The sequence below is a fragment of the Oncorhynchus mykiss genome, chromosome 23, assembly GCF_013265735.2.
Source record: "Oncorhynchus mykiss isolate Arlee chromosome 23, USDA_OmykA_1.1, whole genome shotgun sequence".
Classification (NCBI taxonomy): domain Eukaryota; kingdom Metazoa; phylum Chordata; class Actinopteri; order Salmoniformes; family Salmonidae; genus Oncorhynchus; species Oncorhynchus mykiss.
Window position 1 is genome coordinate 35,392,733 of NC_048587.1, and position 21,530 is coordinate 35,414,262.

General features: G+C 43.1%; 2 protein-coding genes across 6 annotated transcripts in view; one reads left to right on the plus strand and one right to left on the minus strand.

The window, feature by feature from the left end:
• Positions 1–7,811, plus strand: part of LOC110503107 (PDZ domain-containing protein 7-like) — a 47,417-nt gene extending 39,606 nt beyond the window's left edge. The window contains exons 16-17 of the mRNA XM_036959901.1: positions 3,243–3,343; positions 6,185–7,811. Of these exons, the coding sequence (XP_036815796.1) occupies positions 3,243–3,343; positions 6,185–6,328 (245 nt within the window). The 3' untranslated portion in view covers positions 6,329–7,811. The remainder of the gene's footprint in view (positions 1–3,242; positions 3,344–6,184) is intronic.
• A 289-nt stretch (positions 7,812–8,100) lies between these two features.
• LOC110502653 (leucine zipper putative tumor suppressor 2 homolog) overlaps positions 8,101–21,530 on the minus strand; it is a 100,118-nt gene continuing 86,688 nt past the window's right edge. For all 5 annotated transcript variants that reach the window (XM_021580862.2, XM_036960332.1, XM_036960333.1 and 2 more), the window contains 5 exons: positions 16,552–17,268; positions 16,032–16,154; positions 15,542–15,688; positions 14,893–15,408; positions 8,101–14,752 (listed from right to left, as the gene is read on the minus strand). In XM_021580862.2, the coding sequence (XP_021436537.2) occupies positions 14,465–14,752; positions 14,893–15,408; positions 15,542–15,688; positions 16,032–16,154; positions 16,552–17,268 (1,791 nt within the window). In that variant the 3' untranslated portion in view covers positions 8,101–14,464. The remainder of the gene's footprint in view (positions 14,753–14,892; positions 15,409–15,541; positions 15,689–16,031; positions 16,155–16,551; positions 17,269–21,530) is intronic.

Consider the following 21,530-nt stretch of genomic DNA (forward strand, 5'->3'; position numbering starts at 1 on the left):
TCCTGCAGGCTCATCCTGACATGACCCTCCAGCATGACAATGCCACCAGCCATATTGCTCATTCTGTGTGTGATTTCCTGCAAGACAGGAATGTCAGTGTTCTGCCATGGCCAGCGAAGAGCCTGGATCTCAATCCCATTGAGCACGTTTGGGGCCTGTTGGATCGGAGGGTGAGGGCTAGGGCCATTCCCCCCCAGAAATGTCCGGGAACTTGCAGGTGCCTTGGTGGAAGAGTGGGGTAACATCCTCACAGCAAGAACGGGCAAATCTTGTGAAGAACGGGCAAATCCATGAGGAGGAGATGCACTGCAGTACTTAATGTGGCCACACCAGTAATTACTGACTTACTTTTGATTTTGACGCCCCCTTTGTTCAGGGACACACTATTACATTTCTGTTAGTCATGTCTGTGGAGCTTGTTCAGTTCATGTCTCAGTTGTTGAATCTTGTTATGTTCATACAAATATTTACACATGTTACAGTTTTTTTCGATTGCTAAACGACAGTGGTCACAACTGGAGTCACATGTGCAAAACTCTAACTACAGTCTGCACTACCAACAGTCACCTGAGCTAAACAGTTCACATCACCTGCAAAACTCATTCCAAGCAACACAACTCTTAACACATGGCTCAAAACACGCTCAGTGCAGCCAAACACTATGCACAACCCTCACTGAGATAACACACACTGTCACTCAGAACACACTGAGAGGAAAAACACTAGCATCAAACACCAATACAGAAAATACAAACTTTTCATCTTTACAGTTTGAACAATTTCAGTGACTTCAAAGAAAAGAGTGACATTCTTTCACATGATTTATTAAATTTTTTAGAACATAACAATTCTTTAAGGTAAATGAAAATTAGCAGTTTGCTTCAATAGTCTGTAGTAATTTACGGAATTACAGTAATGAGAAAAAAAGGTAGAAACTAAAAGTACATACTGTAATTCGAACAAATAATTGAGGGGCTAATCCTGCCTCTCTAGCATCAGGCCACAGGTTTTCTTCAACATCACATCTAATGTTTTCTCTTGCCATGCACCTGGGGAAGAACCTTCTGGAGTGCCTTATCCATCCCTGGCAGTCCTCTGGACTCGTGTCCTCACATCCGGCACGCATGGCTTCCAAAAGAGACATTTGGTCATGTGGGTGGTGACCAAACACTTTCCACCTCCAGGCAGAGAAAAACTCCTCTATTGGGTTGAGGAAGGGTGAATATGCAGGCAGGTACAAAACCATAAATCTGTGATGTGCTGCAAACCAATCTGTGACAGCTGCAGAGTGGTGAATAGCAACGTTATCGCAAACTATGACAAAAACTTGGGGGTTTCTTACTGGCTCCCCCTGTTCTGCTGGCACTAGCTGAGCATAGAGCTGTTCTAGGAAAGCTATAAGCCTTTCTGTGTTGTATGGGCCAATGAGTGGTGTGTTGAGAAGCAAACCATCATTGGCCATTGCAGCACACATGGCGATATTTCCCCCCCTTTGGCCTGGAACCTCCACAGTGGCCCTTTGACCTATAACATTCCTTCCTCTGCGCCGTGTTTTGGCAAGGTTAAATCCAGCTTCATCGATAAATACAAATGAATGTGGTCTTTCCAGTGCTTCCACCTCCATTACTCTCTGAAAAACAGTAAGTGCACAGTTTTACTGTAGAAATGCTAGTGTTTTTTTTGCTGTAAATATTTTGTATAGCTGTGTAAGTAACCTCAGACGTCTTACCTGGACATATTGGTATCTTTGCTCTTTTACCCGTTCACTGTTTCTCTCGAACGGTACAGTGTACAACTGTTTCATTGTAACTTGGTGTTTCTTTAGGACTCGAGTAATAGTTGTTGTGCTGGCAGAATTAACATTTTCAAATATATCATTATCAGCCAGCACTCTATCTTGAATCTCCCGCAGTTTTATTGCATTGTTGACAACAACCATGTCAACAATAGCATTTTCCTGCGCATCTGAAAATATTTTTCCTCTTCCCCCTGTTGGGGGCAGCCTTTGGGTCCTGTTGTAAAAATATATTTTACAGTCAAACTTACTGTAATATATATCTGTGTAAATATTCTATGATTGCAATACAAAATAGATTCCTGTAATGTTTTCATTTACTGTAAGGATGTAACTCTCACCTGTTTGCATGATGGAAAATTTGCATTACAGATGCCACTGTGGATCTTTGCAGATTGGGTTGCACCCTCAACCCTGCCTCTCTCAATGAGAGACCATGATTCACGACATGGTCTATAAGTGTAGCCCTTATTTCATCTGAAATAACAGCTCTTTGTCTTCTTTGTCTTCCTCCACGCATCCGCCCTCTCCCTGCCACCCTTCTCCCTCCACGAACCCATCTTCCTTGTTCCATTTCCAAAATGTAATATGTGTGTGTTCACTAACAAGTCTAAAACAAGACATCTGCTTAGCCTTTCAGCTGAAATTGCAATCAGCAGTGTTTGAAAGGCACAAGGCTGAAATCTATTCCGTTTTGAATGTGTGGTTCACAGTTTTGACAGCAGTGTGTTAGCATTTGAACAAAGTGCTGTAAATCCACAGTGTTGTGCAGGTTGTGGTTAAAGTCATGGGATAAGTGTGTAGAGTTTTGAAAACTGTGTTCAAGCAATGAAAAACGAACTAGAGTTTGGTCCACATGAACTGCTGCTGTGCAGACTGTAGTTAGAGTTGTGCACATGTGACTCCAGTTGTGTCCACTGTCGTTTAGCAATCGAAAAAAACTGTAAGTTACAAATAATAAACACAGTTGACAGTGAGAGGACGTTTATTGTTTTGCTGAGTTTATTTCACATGGTGAAACCTCTGAGCGGGTTCCTTCCTCTCCAGCAACTGAGTTAGGAAGGACGTCTGTATCGTTGTAGTGACTGAGTGTATTGGTACACCCTCCGAAGTGTAATTAATAACTTCACCATGCTCAAATGGATATTCAATGTCTGCTTACATTTTTCTTATTAATTTGTAAAAATGTCTAAAAACACGAATCTACATTATCGGGTGTTGTGTGTAGGCCAGTGAAACCAAATCGCCATTTTATATTCAAGTTGCAACACAACAAAATATGAAAAACTCAAGGGTTGTAAATACTTTCTGACGGCACTAAAAATACCCCTATAAATACATAAACTAAGTCTTGACTGAAGACTAGGATTACTAGTTGATTGGCTGGAACAATAGCCTGCACCTCCATCGGCCCTTTGTGTATAAACTCTCTATCTCTGCTCTATAGGTATCAGTATCTCAGGTGGGATGGAGTCCAAGGTGCAGCCTGTGATCAAGATAGAGAAGATCTTTCCAGGAGGAGCTGCCTCTACCAGTGATGTTCTGAAGGTAAGCTTCTTTAGCAATATTAGGGCAGCTCATGTTTTAATCAGAGCTGCGCCCGATGAAACAGGGTGACGTGTTTAGCAGTTTTGGTCTGTGACATTTGTAAATGGCACTCTAGCTTGGTCTTTTGTGTGTGTGTGTGTGTGTGTGTGTGTGTGTGTGTGTGTGTGTGTGTGTGTGTGTGTGTGTGTGTGTGTGTGTGTGTGTGTGTGTGTGTGTGTGTGTGTGTATGTGTGTGTGTGTGTGTGTGTGTGTGTGTGTGTGTGTGTGTGTGTGTGTGTGTGTGTGTGTGTGTGTGTGTGTGTGTGTTTATATCTCCAGTATGACTGATGAGGTACATGGGCTGGGCCAGGTAATGTACGGGTAATATGACTCAGCCAGAGTGTATTAATAGAAGGGAAGAGATACTGAATGAAGCAGGGGGATGAGGTCAGAGGTTAGAGGTTACAGTGTGGTGAAGGGAGTAATGTCTGAGACAACCCTACTGTAGCGATCTCTAGACACTAGGTCGAAGTTTCAAAATCAGGAGTGTTTGTGGGTGTGTTGCTGCCGTGAGCATATCAGGTGACAGCACTTCCCAGGTTCGATAGGGCCCTGACTCGAGTGTCAAACACTAGGGATCTGGTGTCGGCTAAGCCTTTCAGTTTCCATGAATTCCCCTCTGAGTCCCCCCCCCTCTCCCCCTCTCTCTCTCTCTCTCTCACACACACACACACTGACATGCATGCATACAGAAACGTGACAGAGACCTTTGTGAAGGAGAGGAAGGGAAGGACAAGGAGGGAGAGAATTGTTTGGGAAAGAGAGAGAGAGACAGACCAATATAGACGGAGCTGCTAGACATGGTTGGTTTGCTCTAGCCCCTTAATTCCTAGGCATAGCCTGATAGCCTGTTCCTAACTTGTGTGTATCTGCCACACACTAAGAGTAGGGGGAAGTCGGATTACTACACCAGACTGACTGTTCACACACATCCTATCCCCTTGTTCCTGTCTGATAACCGCCTATCTTTAAGCTAGCCACCAGGTCTGTATGTGTGTGTGTGTGTGTGTGTGTGTGTCACGCTTGCTATTGCCTTGACGGTTTTGTCTAGAAGGGATAGAGCTTTTGTCAAAATTGACTTTTTGTAGCAGGTTAGGAGAACTTACGCAGCAGGTTAGGAGCATTAACATAGCAGGATAGGATCATTTTATTACCCTTTTTAAAATGGTTAGGGTTAGCTGAAATGAAAAATAAATCAACTTTTGACGTCAGTTTGACAAAAGCTGTATCCCATCTAGACATGAAGTGTGTGCGTATGCATGGTTGACACAAGGTGTGTAAATGAATGTGTGTACAGTGTATATCCGTGCCATGTGCTGGTTACTGCTCTCTCTCTCTCTATCTATCCTTTTCATCTGGGCTATTAGCTGAGATCCCCCATTAGAACACCAGTCTGCTCAGTAAGATCGCTGCCCAGCAAAAAGGGGACGTCCTGTGGACATTCGGCGACATTCCCGTTAGGTCCCTTAAGGGTTTCGGTGCGATGCTATCCCACTGAAGAGGTTCTAAGAACGCTGCGTGAACTCTGGTTCACCAATCAGGGCCTTGATGGGCTTGGCAACAGTAGCAAGGGGTGATGTGTAATGAAAATAGCTTGCGCGTGGGGGACGACGACGTTTCTTTGGGACCATCAGGTGATGTCCATGGGACAAACCGGGAACTAGACAAAAACATCCATTGGACCATGACACAATGTCCTAAGAACGTCCTAAAAACTTCCTTGGGGACATCTCGGGACCAACCGGGAACTAGACAAAACATTTAGGGGACCATGAAACAACGTCCTGACAACTTTAGGAGACAATTTTGTGACATTCTGGGGACATCCTAACAACTGATTATTGTTTGCAGGGTGTGTACTTCACAGTACTCTAAAAACTAGATGATTATACCATTTAACCTGTCCTGGTGTTCTAGTGTTGCTCTCTCCAGAAATATGGCCTGGAGTCTGGATAGTGATCCACTACCACCACTGCCTAGAAATTAAGAGCAATGCACATAGCTGAATAATCCACATGAATAGGTTTAAAGTATAACAATAACTAACTATTTGTCATTTCGATACTGTATTTGTAATGTCAAACCAGACTACAATAGAGAGATCTAATTCAGTAGGGAGGACCCTTTAGTGGATGATGCCTGTTGGTTAGAGAAAGAGAGAGAGAGAGGAAGCCTCAAAAATAACATCCATAAATGTTTACCAAAGAGGATGAATGACATTAGTTAAATGGATCAACCTTTTTTGATACTGGCATCACGGGAGGAAGGGCATGAATGTTTTGGGTCAATAAACATGATCAAATATTTTGTTGAACAACAGTTTCATGAGGGGAGATGTTCCAGCAGGTTTGGGTAAAATAGATTATGTGTGTGATTATGTTGTAGCCATTCAGTGGGGTTGTGTTGTGAGTGTCAGCCAGGTGCATCCTCGGTGTGCACTGATGACATCACAGGAACTTCCTCTCCTCGGGGTTCTAGAACTCGGCAGTGCTCTGTTCTCTTCCTGCAGGAAACAATGCAGGGGGAGGCATTAAGTGTGGTTGGTGTGTGTGTGTGTGTTTTCAACATAACCTTGAGCTTCATCTACTGGGATATGAGTATAGAGATTAGAGAAAAAGACGCTAAGTGGGATGCACAGTAAGCATGTGTAAGCATGTGTAGGCCTATGTGTGTGTATATCACCTCTAACCTGTATTTGTGTGTGTGTGTATGGTTTGTGTGTTTGTGTCTATGTTTGTGTCTATGCATGCATATGTGTGTGTGTATGTGTGTGTTTCTCTCTTTGTGTGTGTATCTCTCCAGGCTGGGTATGAGCTGGTGTCGGTGGACGGTGAGTCTCTGCAGCGTGTGACCCATCTTCATGCGGTGGACGTAATTCGCCGGGCGTTCAGCAACAAGGCCAAAGACTCCATGGTGTTCATCGTCAAGGTCCCCAAGGGGCCCTAAATACCCAAAGAGCCCTGCTGACTAGCCCACTGTTAGGCTTACACAAATACTACAACCTCAGTACTACAGGCCTGTCAAAAAGGATGCTCCGAGGTGCAGTTCACCAACCCTCTTTGTCTGGAAATGGAAATGAATGAAATGCTGGTGTTCAAACCAGAACGTTGTCAGATACAAGTATGTGGATTTACAGAAGATGAGGATTCGTCTGATGCAGATGGTTCGGAATGGAAGGGAATGGTCCACTCACAGAGGAGAGGAAGGTACCTCTTACACTGACCAATACGCTTGCTTCTCCTCTAGGGCAAAAGGGACAATGTTTCCATAGAAAACAGGAAATACTGCTAAAACAAAAATTGGTAATGTGACATGTTATGTTGTAACTGCAGTCGACATGTGGGTCTACTGCACCTACTTTGAGTATAATAATGTGATAAATAATATTTATCAAAGATAGACTGGATTATATGTATCCCTTTTGCTATATTAATGTATATTGTTAGCTAGCGTTGTTAAGAGTCAGCAGCTATAGCAATCATATTAATATAATGTACTGTAGGTAACTTCAAAGGAAGGAAACTTTATTTTGTGGAAGCAGAGAAAGAAAAAACATGCAGGCACGCACGCATGTACGCAGACTCACTCACTCACTCACTCACTCACTCACTCACCAACCCACACTCTCACCACTCGCACGCAGGAAGTATGACCCCCCCTATACACACAGTTCCAGGGACCATTTCAGTCCACCAGGGTCCTGCCAGAGAGAGAGAGATTACTGTGTCCAACGTCATGAGGTTTATAGTCCAGATTAAGCCTCTGTATTATAGTTGTGGTTTAGTGGATGTCTAGGGGATTAGTACAAATTGCAGCTCTGTTTAAAACTGTATTTCTGGCAATCAGAGTTCATGTTTCTGGAGCAGGATGCCACTTTAGATGCTTGATTACATAGGCTTGTGGACTGAGCCTGAACAGACATGTGGAGGAGATGGAGGAAAACCTAAATGATGTACAGGATGTGAGGACCAGTGGCTTAAACTAAGGTTGGGTTGAGAGGCAGAGGGGCTAAGACTGGGGTGAAGAGAGAGGGACTGTCTGGGTCTGGGAAGGGCTGATGAAGGGCTAATGTTAGGTCAAGGGTTAATATTAGGTTAGGTTTAGGTCCCGAACTCCCTGGAATCACCAGAGTGTACAGTGCACCACGCATAGTTCCTGACCTTTATGAGCGGCAGAGGGCCTGAGAGGTGCCTGAGAGACTCGACCATATGACTTGCTGTAGGGCTAGAATGTCTGGCTGGTGACAAATGCTGCTGTAAAGCTCAATGGCAGTATGGTCGGCTAAGCTTCTGTTATTTATATATATGTATATGTGTGTATATATGTATGTATGTGTGTGTGTGTAATTAAGCATAATATACATGTAATAAACATATAATAAGGTACATCCAAAATGTTTTCAGAGCTATCGTATTAATTTACCACAATAAATGTTTTACTGACACTTTACACCGTCTGTCTGTGTCTCTGGATCGTGTAATATTAATGGAAGTAGCTACAGGAAGTAGTTTGGTTGTCAACTGATAAATATGAAGGGGCAAATCTTCACTTCCACTTAAGTCAGATTTTCACTAAGACTGGGATGAATTTGTTCAATGGCGATGGCAGATTGTGAATATTTGAGGGAGTTAGGATTCACCCCAAAAAGCCTTCATCACTTCAGAATATTTATTTTCACCAGTGCATCAGTGTAAATTCCAATAACCATTACTCCATGGTGACATTTTGTATCTTTAATTAAAAACAAACGTACTTTTGTACAATACATTTACAGCATGAAAATATACATGAATGACTACAAACACCATGGATTAATAAAGGAACAGAACACCTAAACACACTAAAATATAATTGTATACTTAGGCACACTAAGGAAGAAAAGAAACAAGACAAATACAAACAAACGTGTTACGTTGCTTTGGTCTAGTCGCAGTGGCTACATTTGAAATATATATTTTGGTCTGAGTAAAGGACTAGAATGTCACTCAATGTAGAAGTAACTGCCAAAATTAAGGAAACACCAACAAAGTCTTAATAGGGCGTTGTGCCTCCACGAGCCAGAACAGCTTCAATGCACATTGGCATAGATTCTACAAGTGTCTGGAACTCTATTGGAGGGAAAACGCTGTTGTTTTGTTGGTCGTGGAAAACGCTGTCTCAGGCACCGCTCCACAATCTACCATAAGTGTTAAATTGGGTTGAGATCTGGTTTTCATGCTCATCAAACCATTCAGTGATCACTTGTGCCCTGTGGCCAGGGCCTTGTAATCCTATGGGGGAAGCATAGCCATGGTAGCCAAAATAACGGACTGCCCAGCATTTTTATACATGACTCTAAGCATGATGGGATGTTAATTGCTTAATTAACTCAAGACCCACACCTGTGTGGAAACACCTACTTTCAATATACTTTGTATCCCTCATTTACACAAGTGTTTCCTTTATTTTGGCAGTTACCTGTATGTCATTTTCAGTTAGATACTGACTGTATTTACACAGAAAATTGTTATTATGTGGTTATAAAGAAAAGTGAGACATTTTGAAAGGGGTATCCAGAGTGCACTGTGCTTTCACCGAGGGGGTTCCTCACAGTTACATTAGTCAACAAAAATAAGGACTGAAATATTTGTCAAACACCTACTTTTTCAGTGGCAGTTGACTAGACTATAACTGACTAAAAAGACCAGAAAAAAAATATAAATAAACAAAAATATATATTTCAGTTGCCTAAAACAAGACGAGACTAAATGATCTCAAGTCTGACTACTAAGTGGACTGAACAAGAGTTTTTAGAACTGATCTGTGGTGGTGTTCATGATTCCTCATCACTTAGAAGTTATGTAGAATGTTTCCCAGTTGCTTTGAATGTTCAAAATCATAGTGTAGGAACACTTTATAGCCTCAAAGGAAAATATTATCCAACTTTCAAAACCACTTGAGGGCAAATAAATCTGATTTTCCCGTTCAGACACAAGTCACTTGACCAGGAATCAGATTTGTATCTGACTTCAAGCCATCTACGAAGGTGGTTTGAAATGTGGCTTGAATTATCAGATTCCATTGTGGTTTTTACCTGTTCAGACTGCAGGAAAAGGACACGGTTTAAGAAAACGTCTTGAGATTACCGCTCTAAAGGTCTGAACCATAATACCCACGCTACGTTTTTTCTTTCTATCATGCATTGGCGGGGCGCATTTAACATTCATAAAGCATATCTGTTCTAAAACTAGGACCGGACAAGTAACCATCTATTTAGACTACAATTTGTTCAGTCATGTTACCTCATTAGCTAGTTATTGCTAACAACCTGGGCCGTGTTCAGCAGGACGGAACGCTCTGATAGGCATGTTTGTTCTAAATAGCACATTTCTATCTGACATGTTGAATAAGGAATAACGTTGGCTCTATTCATGGAATTTCTATCTGCAACGTTCAACAACGTTTTGCAACTGAACGTGGCCCTGGTAACATTACCAGTAGCCTATGCAAACATTTGGTGGCATAGATAGAAAGGAAAAGGAATAGCAAACAATTTATTGAATAAATTAATTTTGACACTACACTACCTCTGACTGGGTAAATGGCTTTATTTTGAGTGGAACCAGTGACTCAGACTTGAGCACTTGGACCAGGACTCGTGACTCGATCATTGGTGACTCTGACTCGAGCACTTGGACCAGGACTCGTGACTCGACCATTGGTGACTCTGACTCGAGCACTTGGACCAGGACTCGTGACTCTGACTTGGACTCGTGCACAGGGGACTTAGTTGGGACTTGATTAGGTTTTGAGGTTTAATTAATCAACTACATCACTGGGCAAAACAGTCTTTAGCTCCCTCCTGTTCGAAATCATTACCCACTGGGCAAAAACGGTTTGAATCAACATTGTTTCCACGTCATTTCAACAAAATCATTTAATGTGATGAAGTTGAATCAAAGTGTAAAACTGATTGGATTTGAAAAAAGTCATCAACGTAAGGAAGTGTTGTCTTTTTTACACCCTACTTTTATCCTAAATCCAATGACATGACATTTTATGTTGATCTCACATTGAATTCAGGCTAGTTGACAACTCAACCAAATGTAAATCAAAACTAGACGTTGAACTGACGTCTGTGCCCCGTTCTACTTTTGGACATGTGGCCGCGGCGTCTGTGGAACGTTGATAAATGGACGCGACCGAGGCCAAATAATTCTTTGTCATATTTCTGCTGTTGGGATGAGAATAGGATTTTATGCAGAAAAATATGTTAGTAGAACAAGGCTACTACTGTATGTATGTATGTGCACATGGAAGTCAGTGATTTATGTTTACTATAAGTTAATGAGGCAATACAAATTACTAAAATGAAAGTTGACAAAAATGGATTAAGTTGACAAAAATGGACCACTGTTTTTGCCATTTTGACAATAACTACACTAAATCATTATTCAAATGTGAATCAGACTTAATGATATTTAAGTCAAAATGACTAAATCTGTTACAGAGTGCCAAAATTAACACTGGGGTCCCTTTCAGTTCACTTTACCTGTGCTACTGTACTGTGTTAACCATTACACCTGTGCTACTGTGTTAACCATTCCACCTTTGCTACTGTGTTAGTCATTACAGCGGTCTAAGGCACTGCATCTCAGTGCTAGAGGTGTCACTACAGACCCTGGTTCGATTCTGAGCTATATCACAGATAGCTGTGATTGGGAGTCCCATTGGCCCAACGTGTCATCTGTGTTAGGGTTTGGCTGTGGTAGACTGTCATTGTAAATAATAATTTGTTCTTAGCTGGTTTGCCTTGTTAAATAAAGGTTAAATTTAAAAAATGACACCTGAGCTGCTTTTTCCACCTGACTGTGTTACAGATGATGGTACATCCACACTGGAACATCATATGTTCTATTCCTCTCTTAAAGATACATCTTGAATGTTGTAAAATGGTAACCTTGTAGACCTATATGACTAAATTGAAGATTAATGTTTGTACCATATGTGATGAACGCATTTTTAGTTTAGATATTATTTTGATTAAATGCTTTGTGTGTTAATAAGTGTAGTCTGAAGATGGCAAACACAACGATGACGATGATATTGGGTGATATAGATAATAATGGCCGCCAAATGAAAACTCAATCGCATTGAACAAGGATGACCATTAATGTGCTGACCAATGTAAACCTTGGCTAAAAGCTGGATATTTCCCATATTTTTGTATGTTTGTTAAATCATAATGCGGCTTGGTCAACAACAAAGAGTGGAGTTTCAATGTTAGCGCCACTCTTCCCAGACCCTTTCCAATTGTGTTTAATCATCTCATTGGTATATTTGTGGTACTGGAAAGATATATAGAACGCTTTATTATATTTTGTACATTAAACCCACAATGGTACGTACTGGTGTTACCACAAAATATCTTCAGGTGCTATATAAAAAAATATATACATCATCATCATTGATCATATTGATTTCCATTTATCTGTTAGATTCCTTTTTATAAACTCTTGTTTACCTCTGTAATATAAAAGACCAGAGCTCTAGTTTAATCCCTTCTTATGAGGAAGCACAACTGAAGACTCCAATATTTATCTATGGCTCCCCACATAGAAATAGAATTACATTCTATTAATGATATTTCTATGGCAGTGGTTGCCAAAATGTTGATATAACCACTGTAACAGTTCCATAATGACCTGTTTGTCATGCCTTAGGCTAATATATCATGCACTGTCCAGCACAAACCCCTACATCAGGGATCATCAACTAGATTTAGCCGCAGGCTGACATTTTGGATGGTCAGCGGACTGGTACATAATTACAAATCATTTGTAGACCGCAAATTGAATGCAAAATAATAATAAACAATTATTTCAAACCTTGTTTACATTTGTATCTATTTCACTATTATGCGTTGGAATACTTTGGGACAGATTTCCAAAATTTAAATCACCTGGAGCTGATTTGCTGGTGTTTGTAGTCGTTTATATCCAACAACGTTTAAAAAGTATAGAATTAAATATATATATATGTTTTTTTGCTCAGAAAACTTGGGAGGCCAAATGAAATCACTGCCAGTTGGGGAACCCTGCCCTACATTACCTGGACTGTCCTCTCCCAGACTTTGACAGACAAGGGAAAGACATGCAATTTTGCCATCCACATTATCTAGGTGTCAGTGAGTGAGCCTCACAGTTACTGGCCAGAAGGGACAGGAAGTCTAGGATGTGTTACTATCTTTTTGATGAGAGGGAGGGAAAGGGGGGGGTCTAGTAATAAAAAGTAAAACGTTAGAAGAGTATTCACAGTCCAGCGTGTGCGACAGTGAGAGAGGCCAAGGGAGGGGGGAGCTCAGTACAGTTGAACAGGGATGTTTTGTTGGTTTCACTGTGATACCATAAGGAAAAGTGACACCATATGCTCACTGATCCAATACGGCTCCATAACAGTCCCAGCAGCCAATGCAGCATCGATATCTTTGACGGGCAGCTTGAGTTGACCAATTAAGGTGTGTTTCTTCCTCTGATATGTTTGTGCTGAGAGAGAGAGAGAAGGGCAGCGGTTGCATTTGTGCTGATATCTCCCATGCTAATCACTCCCTCATAGTGCTACTTGCTTCTATTTGTGTCATTCACATCAGAGAGGTTGTAGAGAAGATACAATAGGGTGACTATTGGCTTAGAGAGAGGAAGAGCACAACACAGCACTCACATTAAGCCTTTGATGTCTTCTTTTGGTTTTCTCTTCCTTCTCACCACATCTCTCAGTCTGATATGGGGAGCTGAGAGTCAATATCAACTGACAGATATGGTTCAGCCAATGACAGAAGAGAATGTTGACATGTTAGCTGCAAGCAGCCAATGATAGAAATCCAGGATTTTTGAAGATTCCATGAACAAGGAAGAATGTAGACTACAGTTCCTTTCTTAGCCAGTGCTGAAAACTGAACAGTTGCATTTGCTATTTGTGCCAACAGTCCTGATACATCCCATCAAAATACTACATAGTCCAATTCCACCGAATATAAATCCATATTTCCTGGCCAGTGGATTATTTCTTGTCCTTTCCGTACTACTTCTAGATGAGTTGCTGATCCACTGAACACTGTATATATAACATTGACAGCACAAATTGTGAAAGTGTTTTTACATCATTGCTTTAGTGCAAAGGTGCACAAAGTCCTGTGGACGAACGAAAACACAGTCGAGTGGTGATGATGTCATCGTTATAGTAATGTCATCATTATGTGCTGGTGGTCAGGTAGTCACACCTGTGTGCTCCATACAGATGTGATTATACTCGACTCGATTCTCCCTTTTGCTTTCAATACACTGATTTGAGCGAGGTTTGAGTGGTACCAGCTTGTTTCTCAAGTCAAAAGTCATAATATACGTCCCAAAGAGTGCTGGTACTATAGCTGGGCAATCAAACCCATGTGAGGAGGCAAGGAGGATGTGTTGCTCTGAGGGTGAATCTTACTCTGGAGAGGAAGACACTCTCAACTATTGAGATACACACTAACCTCTCTTTTAAGTCTGAATAAAGATGTGATGGAGTCTTTTCTGACTGCAGGTAGTCAGCTGTTCCTGTGTGGTCCAGGAGGAGGGTGCATCCCAATGTCTAGTGGAGCGGATCCACCCTTAAACAGAGATGCTCCCTTAATGTCCATGACAGCAAACGGTCCATAGGGAAGTAAAGAGTGCTTGTACTGTGGTTAGGGGAATAAGTTCACATATACCCTCGATATCCTAGATGCAAATTTCAAATGGCACCCTGTTCTCTAGCCAAAGGTAGTGCACTACATAGGAAATAGGGTTCCGTTTTGGACGCAGCCCTCTCAGTAGCAGTGATTGGGAAATCAGATCATTTCAGGGTGCTGGTATTAATAGTCATGGCGGCGAGAGGACACCCTTGTCCCTAAATATCAGGAGATGCTACTGTTGGAGCTAGAAACACAAGCATTGAACATCTGCTAAACATATGGATGTGACCAATACAATTTGATTTGATTTTGATATCACTGGGGTTAGACAACGTCTCTGTCTGGTCTCTAAATCTCAATGGGGCGAGAGGACACCCCTGTTGTTGTCCCCTCTAGATCTCAGTAGCGGTCATCTCCTCAAAGTGGATGTCGTTGCTGCCGCTGTGGATGTCGTAGTCCTCTATGTCTCTGTTCTCCAGCTCTAGACTGAGCTCTCTCATCACCCTCTCCAGATCTCTGTTCCTCCTGTACATCTGGATGTAGTTCTGCTGCAGCTGCTTCTGGTAGCGGATCACCTTTTCCTTCTCCTCCTGCCAGACCCTCCTCTCCTCCTCGAATCCTCCCAGCTGCTCCTCACTGCTCCTCCTCTCGTACATCAGCTCTGCCCTCAGCCTCTCCACCTGACAGAGAAGTGATTGATTCATTGATTGACTGAAAACCAGCAATACACAACAGATCAGTGCAAAAACGAGTATTATTCAAGCACCATTCTGCAGATAATAAATTAACAAAACAATGTCTAAACATTGTTGGAGCCCACCTGTTGCCTGAGTCCAAGCACAGCTTCAGCACTCTGCCTCTGAGTCTTGGCCTCATCACTCTCCCCTCCCCATACCAGCCTGCCCTCCTCCGCCTCACGGTACCCCATCGAGGGGCTGGGGCCCCCCTTTCCACCCTCCACACCCACACGGCCCTGGGGGAGGGGCAGGCTCATGCACTGGCCCTTATTAGCCGGCGTCTGGCCTCCTCCCTGATTGGCCAGGGCACCTCGAAGCTGGACCGACTCTTCTTCCAAGCGTATGACTTTCTCGCGGAGAAGCTCAGCCTCGCTCTTCCTGCGCTGGAGCTCATTCTCGCAGACCTCTAGCTCCAGAGAGCGTGTCCGCAGGGCCGAACCAGCCTCCTGGCTCCTGGCCTGGCTGTTTTGGAGGTCGGTCCTGGCCTCCCTCAGCTGGGACTTCAGGACCACCAGCTCCCCACCCTTCTGGCTCAGCTCTGACTGGATCTCCTTCAGTTGCTGTTTCAACAGGGATATCTCACCTGACTTCTGACACACCTGGGTGGGGGGGTGCATATTTTGTGAATATTCTCTTACTTTGAAATTGTGTACATGAATCAACGTTGACCCTCACACTTACCCTAACCCATGACCCCTAAACTCCTGACCTTTCTCCTCCTCAGTGTCTCACCTCCCACTTCGTCTCCTCTAGGCGCGGTCCCAACTGGATCTGTTCTCTCTGTATGGAGGCACACCTCCTCTCCAGCACCTCCCTGTCCTGTAGCAGAGAGGAGAAGTCCTCCTGAAGTTTATTTTTCTCCTGCTGCAGCTGGAACACCTGAAGTAGAGACACAGACAGTTAGAGTCGCATTTTGACAGTCCCAAAATCAGGAGATGCTACCAAAACAGCAGCAACATTTCAAACAATAGTACAAATAGTACAAACAATAGTAACTTGCTGTCATACAAAACAGGGTCCTACTTCCCAAATTAAGTTGACTGAACTATCTCTGTATCTCTGTCTGTTGCCTGTAGCTGTAAGGCATGTGGTACTCTCTGAGCCTGTTTCATCTTAGAAAAACTGCTCTGCCTGTATACTATGTTTCTGTATCTATGTCGCTGTATATCCATGTTTCTGTATACTGTATCCTGTCTCTGTCTATCTACACTGTAGATCTGACCTGTAGTTGTAAGGCCTGTTGTACTCTCTGGGCCTTCTGTGTAGCCTGTTTCATCTTGGAAGAGCAGCTCTGTCTCATTTCTTCCAGCTCCCTCTCACAGCGACGCTGCTTTTCCTCGTACACCTACAGCACAGGAGGTCAGGAGTTAGAGGTCAGAGTTTACATACAGATACCACATCCAGAGGCCAAACTGTGAACCAGCACTATTACGGCTTGAAAAGCTATGGAATAATTTAGCTTAGTCAATAGAAACAGCAGAAACAACAGAAACATTTTATACATATTGGTCCTCGAGGCAACACTTTAGGCCTGCTTAAGCCCCTGACATTACACAGACATGAGCCACACCAGGATCGTGTGACTCGTGTTAATTAGGGTAAACCATAAGAAAAAAAGTTAATAAAGCGCTTTCCACTGAAAACAAAAACAAGGGGTTGTTATTGGACCTCCCTGTTTCAGTCAATTATCCTCTCCTTGGTGTCTACTGAACAACTACAAAGTAAAAAAACTCCCCTCTCACCTGACAGATGGCGGCTTCGTTCTCGTCCAGGTTCTCTCTGAGCTGCTGCAGTTCCAAATCCCTCTCCCTCAGCTTCTCCTCCAGCTCCCTCATCACCCCCTCGTACCCCTCCAGAGGCGGGGGTGAGTGCCCACACGACCCACTGTCCGACAGGGGCTGGCCGCGCCCGCTCAGCGACCCCGACCCCGTGCTCTTACTGGATGACGAACGCCCGCTGTCCGAGTTAGAGTGACCGTGGGAGGTTGAGTGACTGTGAACTCCGTGGGTCACCGACCCTCCTCCGTTGGTAGTAGTAGTTCTTCCAGCCCCAGGCTCCAGGCCCAACCCGGACCCTCCAGACCCAGAGGCCTCGCTGTGGGCCAAGCTGTAGCCGGTACTGCTGTGAGTGGGGAGGCTGGACAGGGAGTTACGGCCAGAGTCTGACGTGGAGCAGGACTGGCTGCTGCGAGCGTTGCGTCCTCCGCTGTACGAGTTCCTTTTACTGTCCGAGGAAGAGGAGGAGCAGAGCAGAGATACGACATTTCCGTAGCTCCCCGGGCTGTTGACCACAGTATTTCCGTTATTCCCATTGATAGGTAGGGGCAGGAGGAGGTTGAGGCTGCCCTGGCTCTCTGAGAGGCTGCCCCCTGGCCTCGGGGAGAGGTACTGCACCGAGTGACGGTTCTTGGGGACCACTGGTTTGAATGCAGTGGGACGGATCAGAAACTTCTCCATGTTCTGTAATGGAAGACAGTATTTGTTAATGGTTCTTACAGAAAGGTACAGACATCATTACATTGTGTTTTCAACTATGATTAATGAATTATTATCATGTTCATTATTTTCATTATTGCCTGATAGGCCCCATCAAAGGAAATCTAATCAAGGCCCTCTCAAACGCACATAGAACCACAGCACTGGGCAACCCTTGATTGGGATTTCCGGTTAAATAAAGGTATGATAAAACAAAGGAAATATAAAAGAAACTGACGTTAGTGATATCAGCATTGCTAATTAGGAATGCCTGGTCTCCTCCCAATAAAGACAGGGCCACTGATAGGGTGGAAGGTCATTCTGAAGGCTCTGATTGGTTTAATTGTTATTTATTGGTTTCCAGTAAGCAGTTTTCCTAATGATTTTTCTCACATCTCACTGAATATGTCATGACACAACAGAGGGTGGATGAAAAGAGAGAGAGGGAGAGGAGAAAGATAGAAAGAGAAATACAGGGAGACGAGGAGAGAGAGAGGGAGAGGAAAGAGGCAGGAAGAGAAAGGCGAGAGAGAGAGAAGGGGGGTACAGATCAAGAGAGGAGAGAGAGACAGAAAAAGACAGCTATACACACAGGTCCGGTAAGCAGTTTTCTAAATGATTTCCCTCAGGCCTCAGTGAGTGTGTCAGTGAATGTAAGACAGCTCTGACATTGATTATAAGGTGTGAAGTGATTGATTGTTAACAATTGAAAAGCCTGGCCTCATCGGGCCAAAAACGTATTTTAAACGAACGTCAACATTTGAACAGTCTAATAAATAGATTTCACATGTTATTGAAAAAAATTACAATTGGTTTCTGTTTATGAATGTAACATTAGAATATGAAAGAACATTTATTTCAGGGAACACAATAGCAATTTCATTAGTTTATGCAACTGTAGGCTTTACAGTGCATTTGGAAACTATTCAGACCCCTTGACTTTTTCCACATTTGTTACGTTACAGCCTTATTCTAAAATGGATAAAATAAAATAAAAATCTCAATCTACACACAATACCCCATCATTTTCAGGTCTCTCCAGAGATATTCGATTGGGTTCAAGGCCGGGCTCTGGCTGTGCCACTCAAGGACATTCAGAGACTTGTCCAGAAGCCACTCCTGCATTGTCTTGGCTGTGTGCTTAGGGTCGTTGTCCTGTTGGAAGGTGAACCTTTGACCCAGTCTGAGGTCCTGAGAGCTCTGGAGCAGGTTTTCATCAAGGATCTCTCTGTACTTTGGTCTGTATATTGTTCCCTCAATCCTGACTAGTCTCCCAGCCCTGACGCTGAAAAACATCACCACAGCATGATGCTGCCACCACCACGCTTCACAGTAGGTTTCCTCCAGACATGACACTTGGCATTCAGGCCAAAGAGTTCAATCTTGGCTTCATCAGACCAGAGAATCTTGTTTCTCATGGTCTGAGAGTCCTTTAGGTGGCTTTTGGAAAACTCCAAGTGGGCTGTCATGTGCCTTTTACTGAGGGGCTTTCGTCTGGCCACTCTACCAGGCCTGATTGGTGGAGTGCAGCAGAGATGGTTGTCCTTCTGGAAGGTTCTCCCATCTCCACAGAGGAACTCTGAAGCTCTGTCAGAATGATCATCAGGTTCTTGGTCACCTCCCTGACCAAGGCCCTTCTCCCCCAATTGCTCAGTTTGGCCAGGTGGCAAGCTCTAGGAAGAGTATTGGTGTTTCCAAACTTCTTCCATTTAAGAATGATGGAGGACACTGTGTTCTTGGGGACATTCAATGCTGCAGACATTTTTTGGAACCCTTCCCCAGATCTGCGCTTCAACACAATTCTCTCTGAGCTCTACGGACAATTCCTTTGACCTCATGGCTTGGTTTTTGTTCTGACATGCACTGTCAACTGTGGGACCTTTATATAGACAGGTGTGAGCCTTTCCATGTCCACTCAACTGAATTTACCACAGGTGGACTCCAATCAAGTTGTAGAAACATATCAAAGATTAAATGGAAACAGGATGCACCTGAGCTCAATTTCAAGTCTCATAGCAAAGGGTCTGAATACTTATGCAAATAGGCTATTTCTGTTTATTTTATTTATACATTCGCAAAAATGTTAAAAACCTGTTTTCGCTTTGCCATGATGGGTTATTGTGTGTAGGGTGATGAGGATTTAAAAAAATGTAATCCATTTTAGAATAAGGCTGTAAAGGGAAGGGGTCTGAATACTTTCCGTATGCACTGTATGTACAAACGGAAAAAAACACTAAAACACCACAATTCAAATGTTCAAATCCATTAAATAAACACAATCACAAATATCATTCACAATTCATTCATTAAGGGCAGGTCTTAAGGAACATTATGCATTTAAGAAAATACATTTCAAAAGAAAAGAATGGCATATTTTGAGTTTGGAATCATTGTAATTCTGGCAAAAAGTTTTTGGGAAATAGAGCTCAACGGGTCATTTTTAAGAGTTGTTTGGCAAGAATATTCAATGTGAAACTGCAGAATCTGCACTTTCTGATACTATATAGACATCCAAACGTTTTACCTGCATGTGACTCTGTAGGGGAATTTTTAAAAGTCACGATTTGCACTCCATTTACCAGCCTCTGTGTTAATAACAAGCTGCCGCTGTTCATCAGATTCTTCATATATGACAATACTCTCACCCATCAGACTATTATCAATTAAATCTGGTCTTTCAAGAAACTCGATTTCTATATGAAATTAGTCAATATACACTACATGACCAAAAGCATGTGGACACCAGCTCGTCGAACATCTCATTCCAAAATCATGGGCATTAATATGGAGTTGACCCCCCTTTGCTCTTATAACAGGCTACACACTCTTCTGGGAAGGCTTTCCACTAGATATTGGAACATTGCAGCGGGGACTGGCTTCCATTAACCCACAAGAGCTTAGTGAGGTTGGGCACTGATGTTGGGCAATTAGGCCTGGCTCACAGTTGGCGTTCAAGTTCATCAAAGGTGTTAGATGTGGTCAGGGCTCTGTGCAGGCCAGTTAAGTTCTTCCACACCGATATTGACAAACCATTTCTGTATGGACATCGCTTTGGGCACGGGGCATTGTCATGCTGGAACAGGAGAGGCCTTCCCCAAACTGTTGCCACGAAGTTGGAAACACAGAATTGTCTACAATGTCATTGTATGCTATAGAGTTAAGATTTCCCTTCACTGGAGCTAAGGGGCCTAGCCTGAACCATGAAAAACAGCCCCAGACCATTATTCCTCCTCCACCAAACTTTACAGTTGGCACTATACATTGGGGCAGGAAGCGTTGTCCTGGCATCCGCCAAACCAAGATTTGTCCGTCGGACGGCCAGATGGTGAAGCGTGATTCCAATGGGGGCGAGCGTTACACCACTCCAGCCAATGCTTGGCATTGCGCATGGTGATCTTAGGCTTGTGTGCGGCTGCACGGCCATGGAAACCCATTTCATGAAGCTCCCAATGAACAGTTATTGTGCTGACGTTGCTTCCAGAGGCAGTTTGGAACTTGGTAGTGAGTGTTGCAATCGAGGACTGATGTTTTTTACGTGCTACGTGCTTCAGCACCTGCCGGTCCCGTACGTTTTGCGTCTGAGCCCTTTGTTACTCCTAGACGTTTCTACTTCACAATAACAGCACTTACAGTTGACCGGGGCAGCTCTAGCAAGGCATAAATTTGACCAACTGACTTGTTGGAAAGGTGGCATCCTATGACGGTGCCACGTTGAAAGTCACTGAGGCCATTCCACTGCCATTGTTTGTCTATGGAGATCGCATGGCTGTGTGCTCAAGTTTATACACCTGTCAGGAACGGTGTGGCTGAAATAGCAGAATCTACCAATTTGAAGGGGTGTCCACATACTTTTTAAAAATGTATAATGTAGTTTAGGTGTATTTTCGATGCGCCATCATCAGCTGCGCAGACTGACTGCCAGTGAATAATTTTCGGTGCATGAGGGGCAGAAAAATATACCTTTTAAAACTGCTTATAACACAAACTACGTTTGTAAAATTAAGATTATAACAACGACAGTGTGTTATATAGACTTAGGAAATGTCAAAGTTACATGACTTTAAAAATGTCTGAGTAATTAAAAAAGTTTGAGTCAACATCACGCTCTCCTAGTTTTAAATGATCTATTACAGGCTTTGTCTGAGCTGTGAATAAGGTTCCCTCTCGATCAATAGAAATTAACAGTCAATTAGAGAGAGAGGAGAGAGAGGATTTATGGAAAATAATGTTAGCATATACAGTACCAG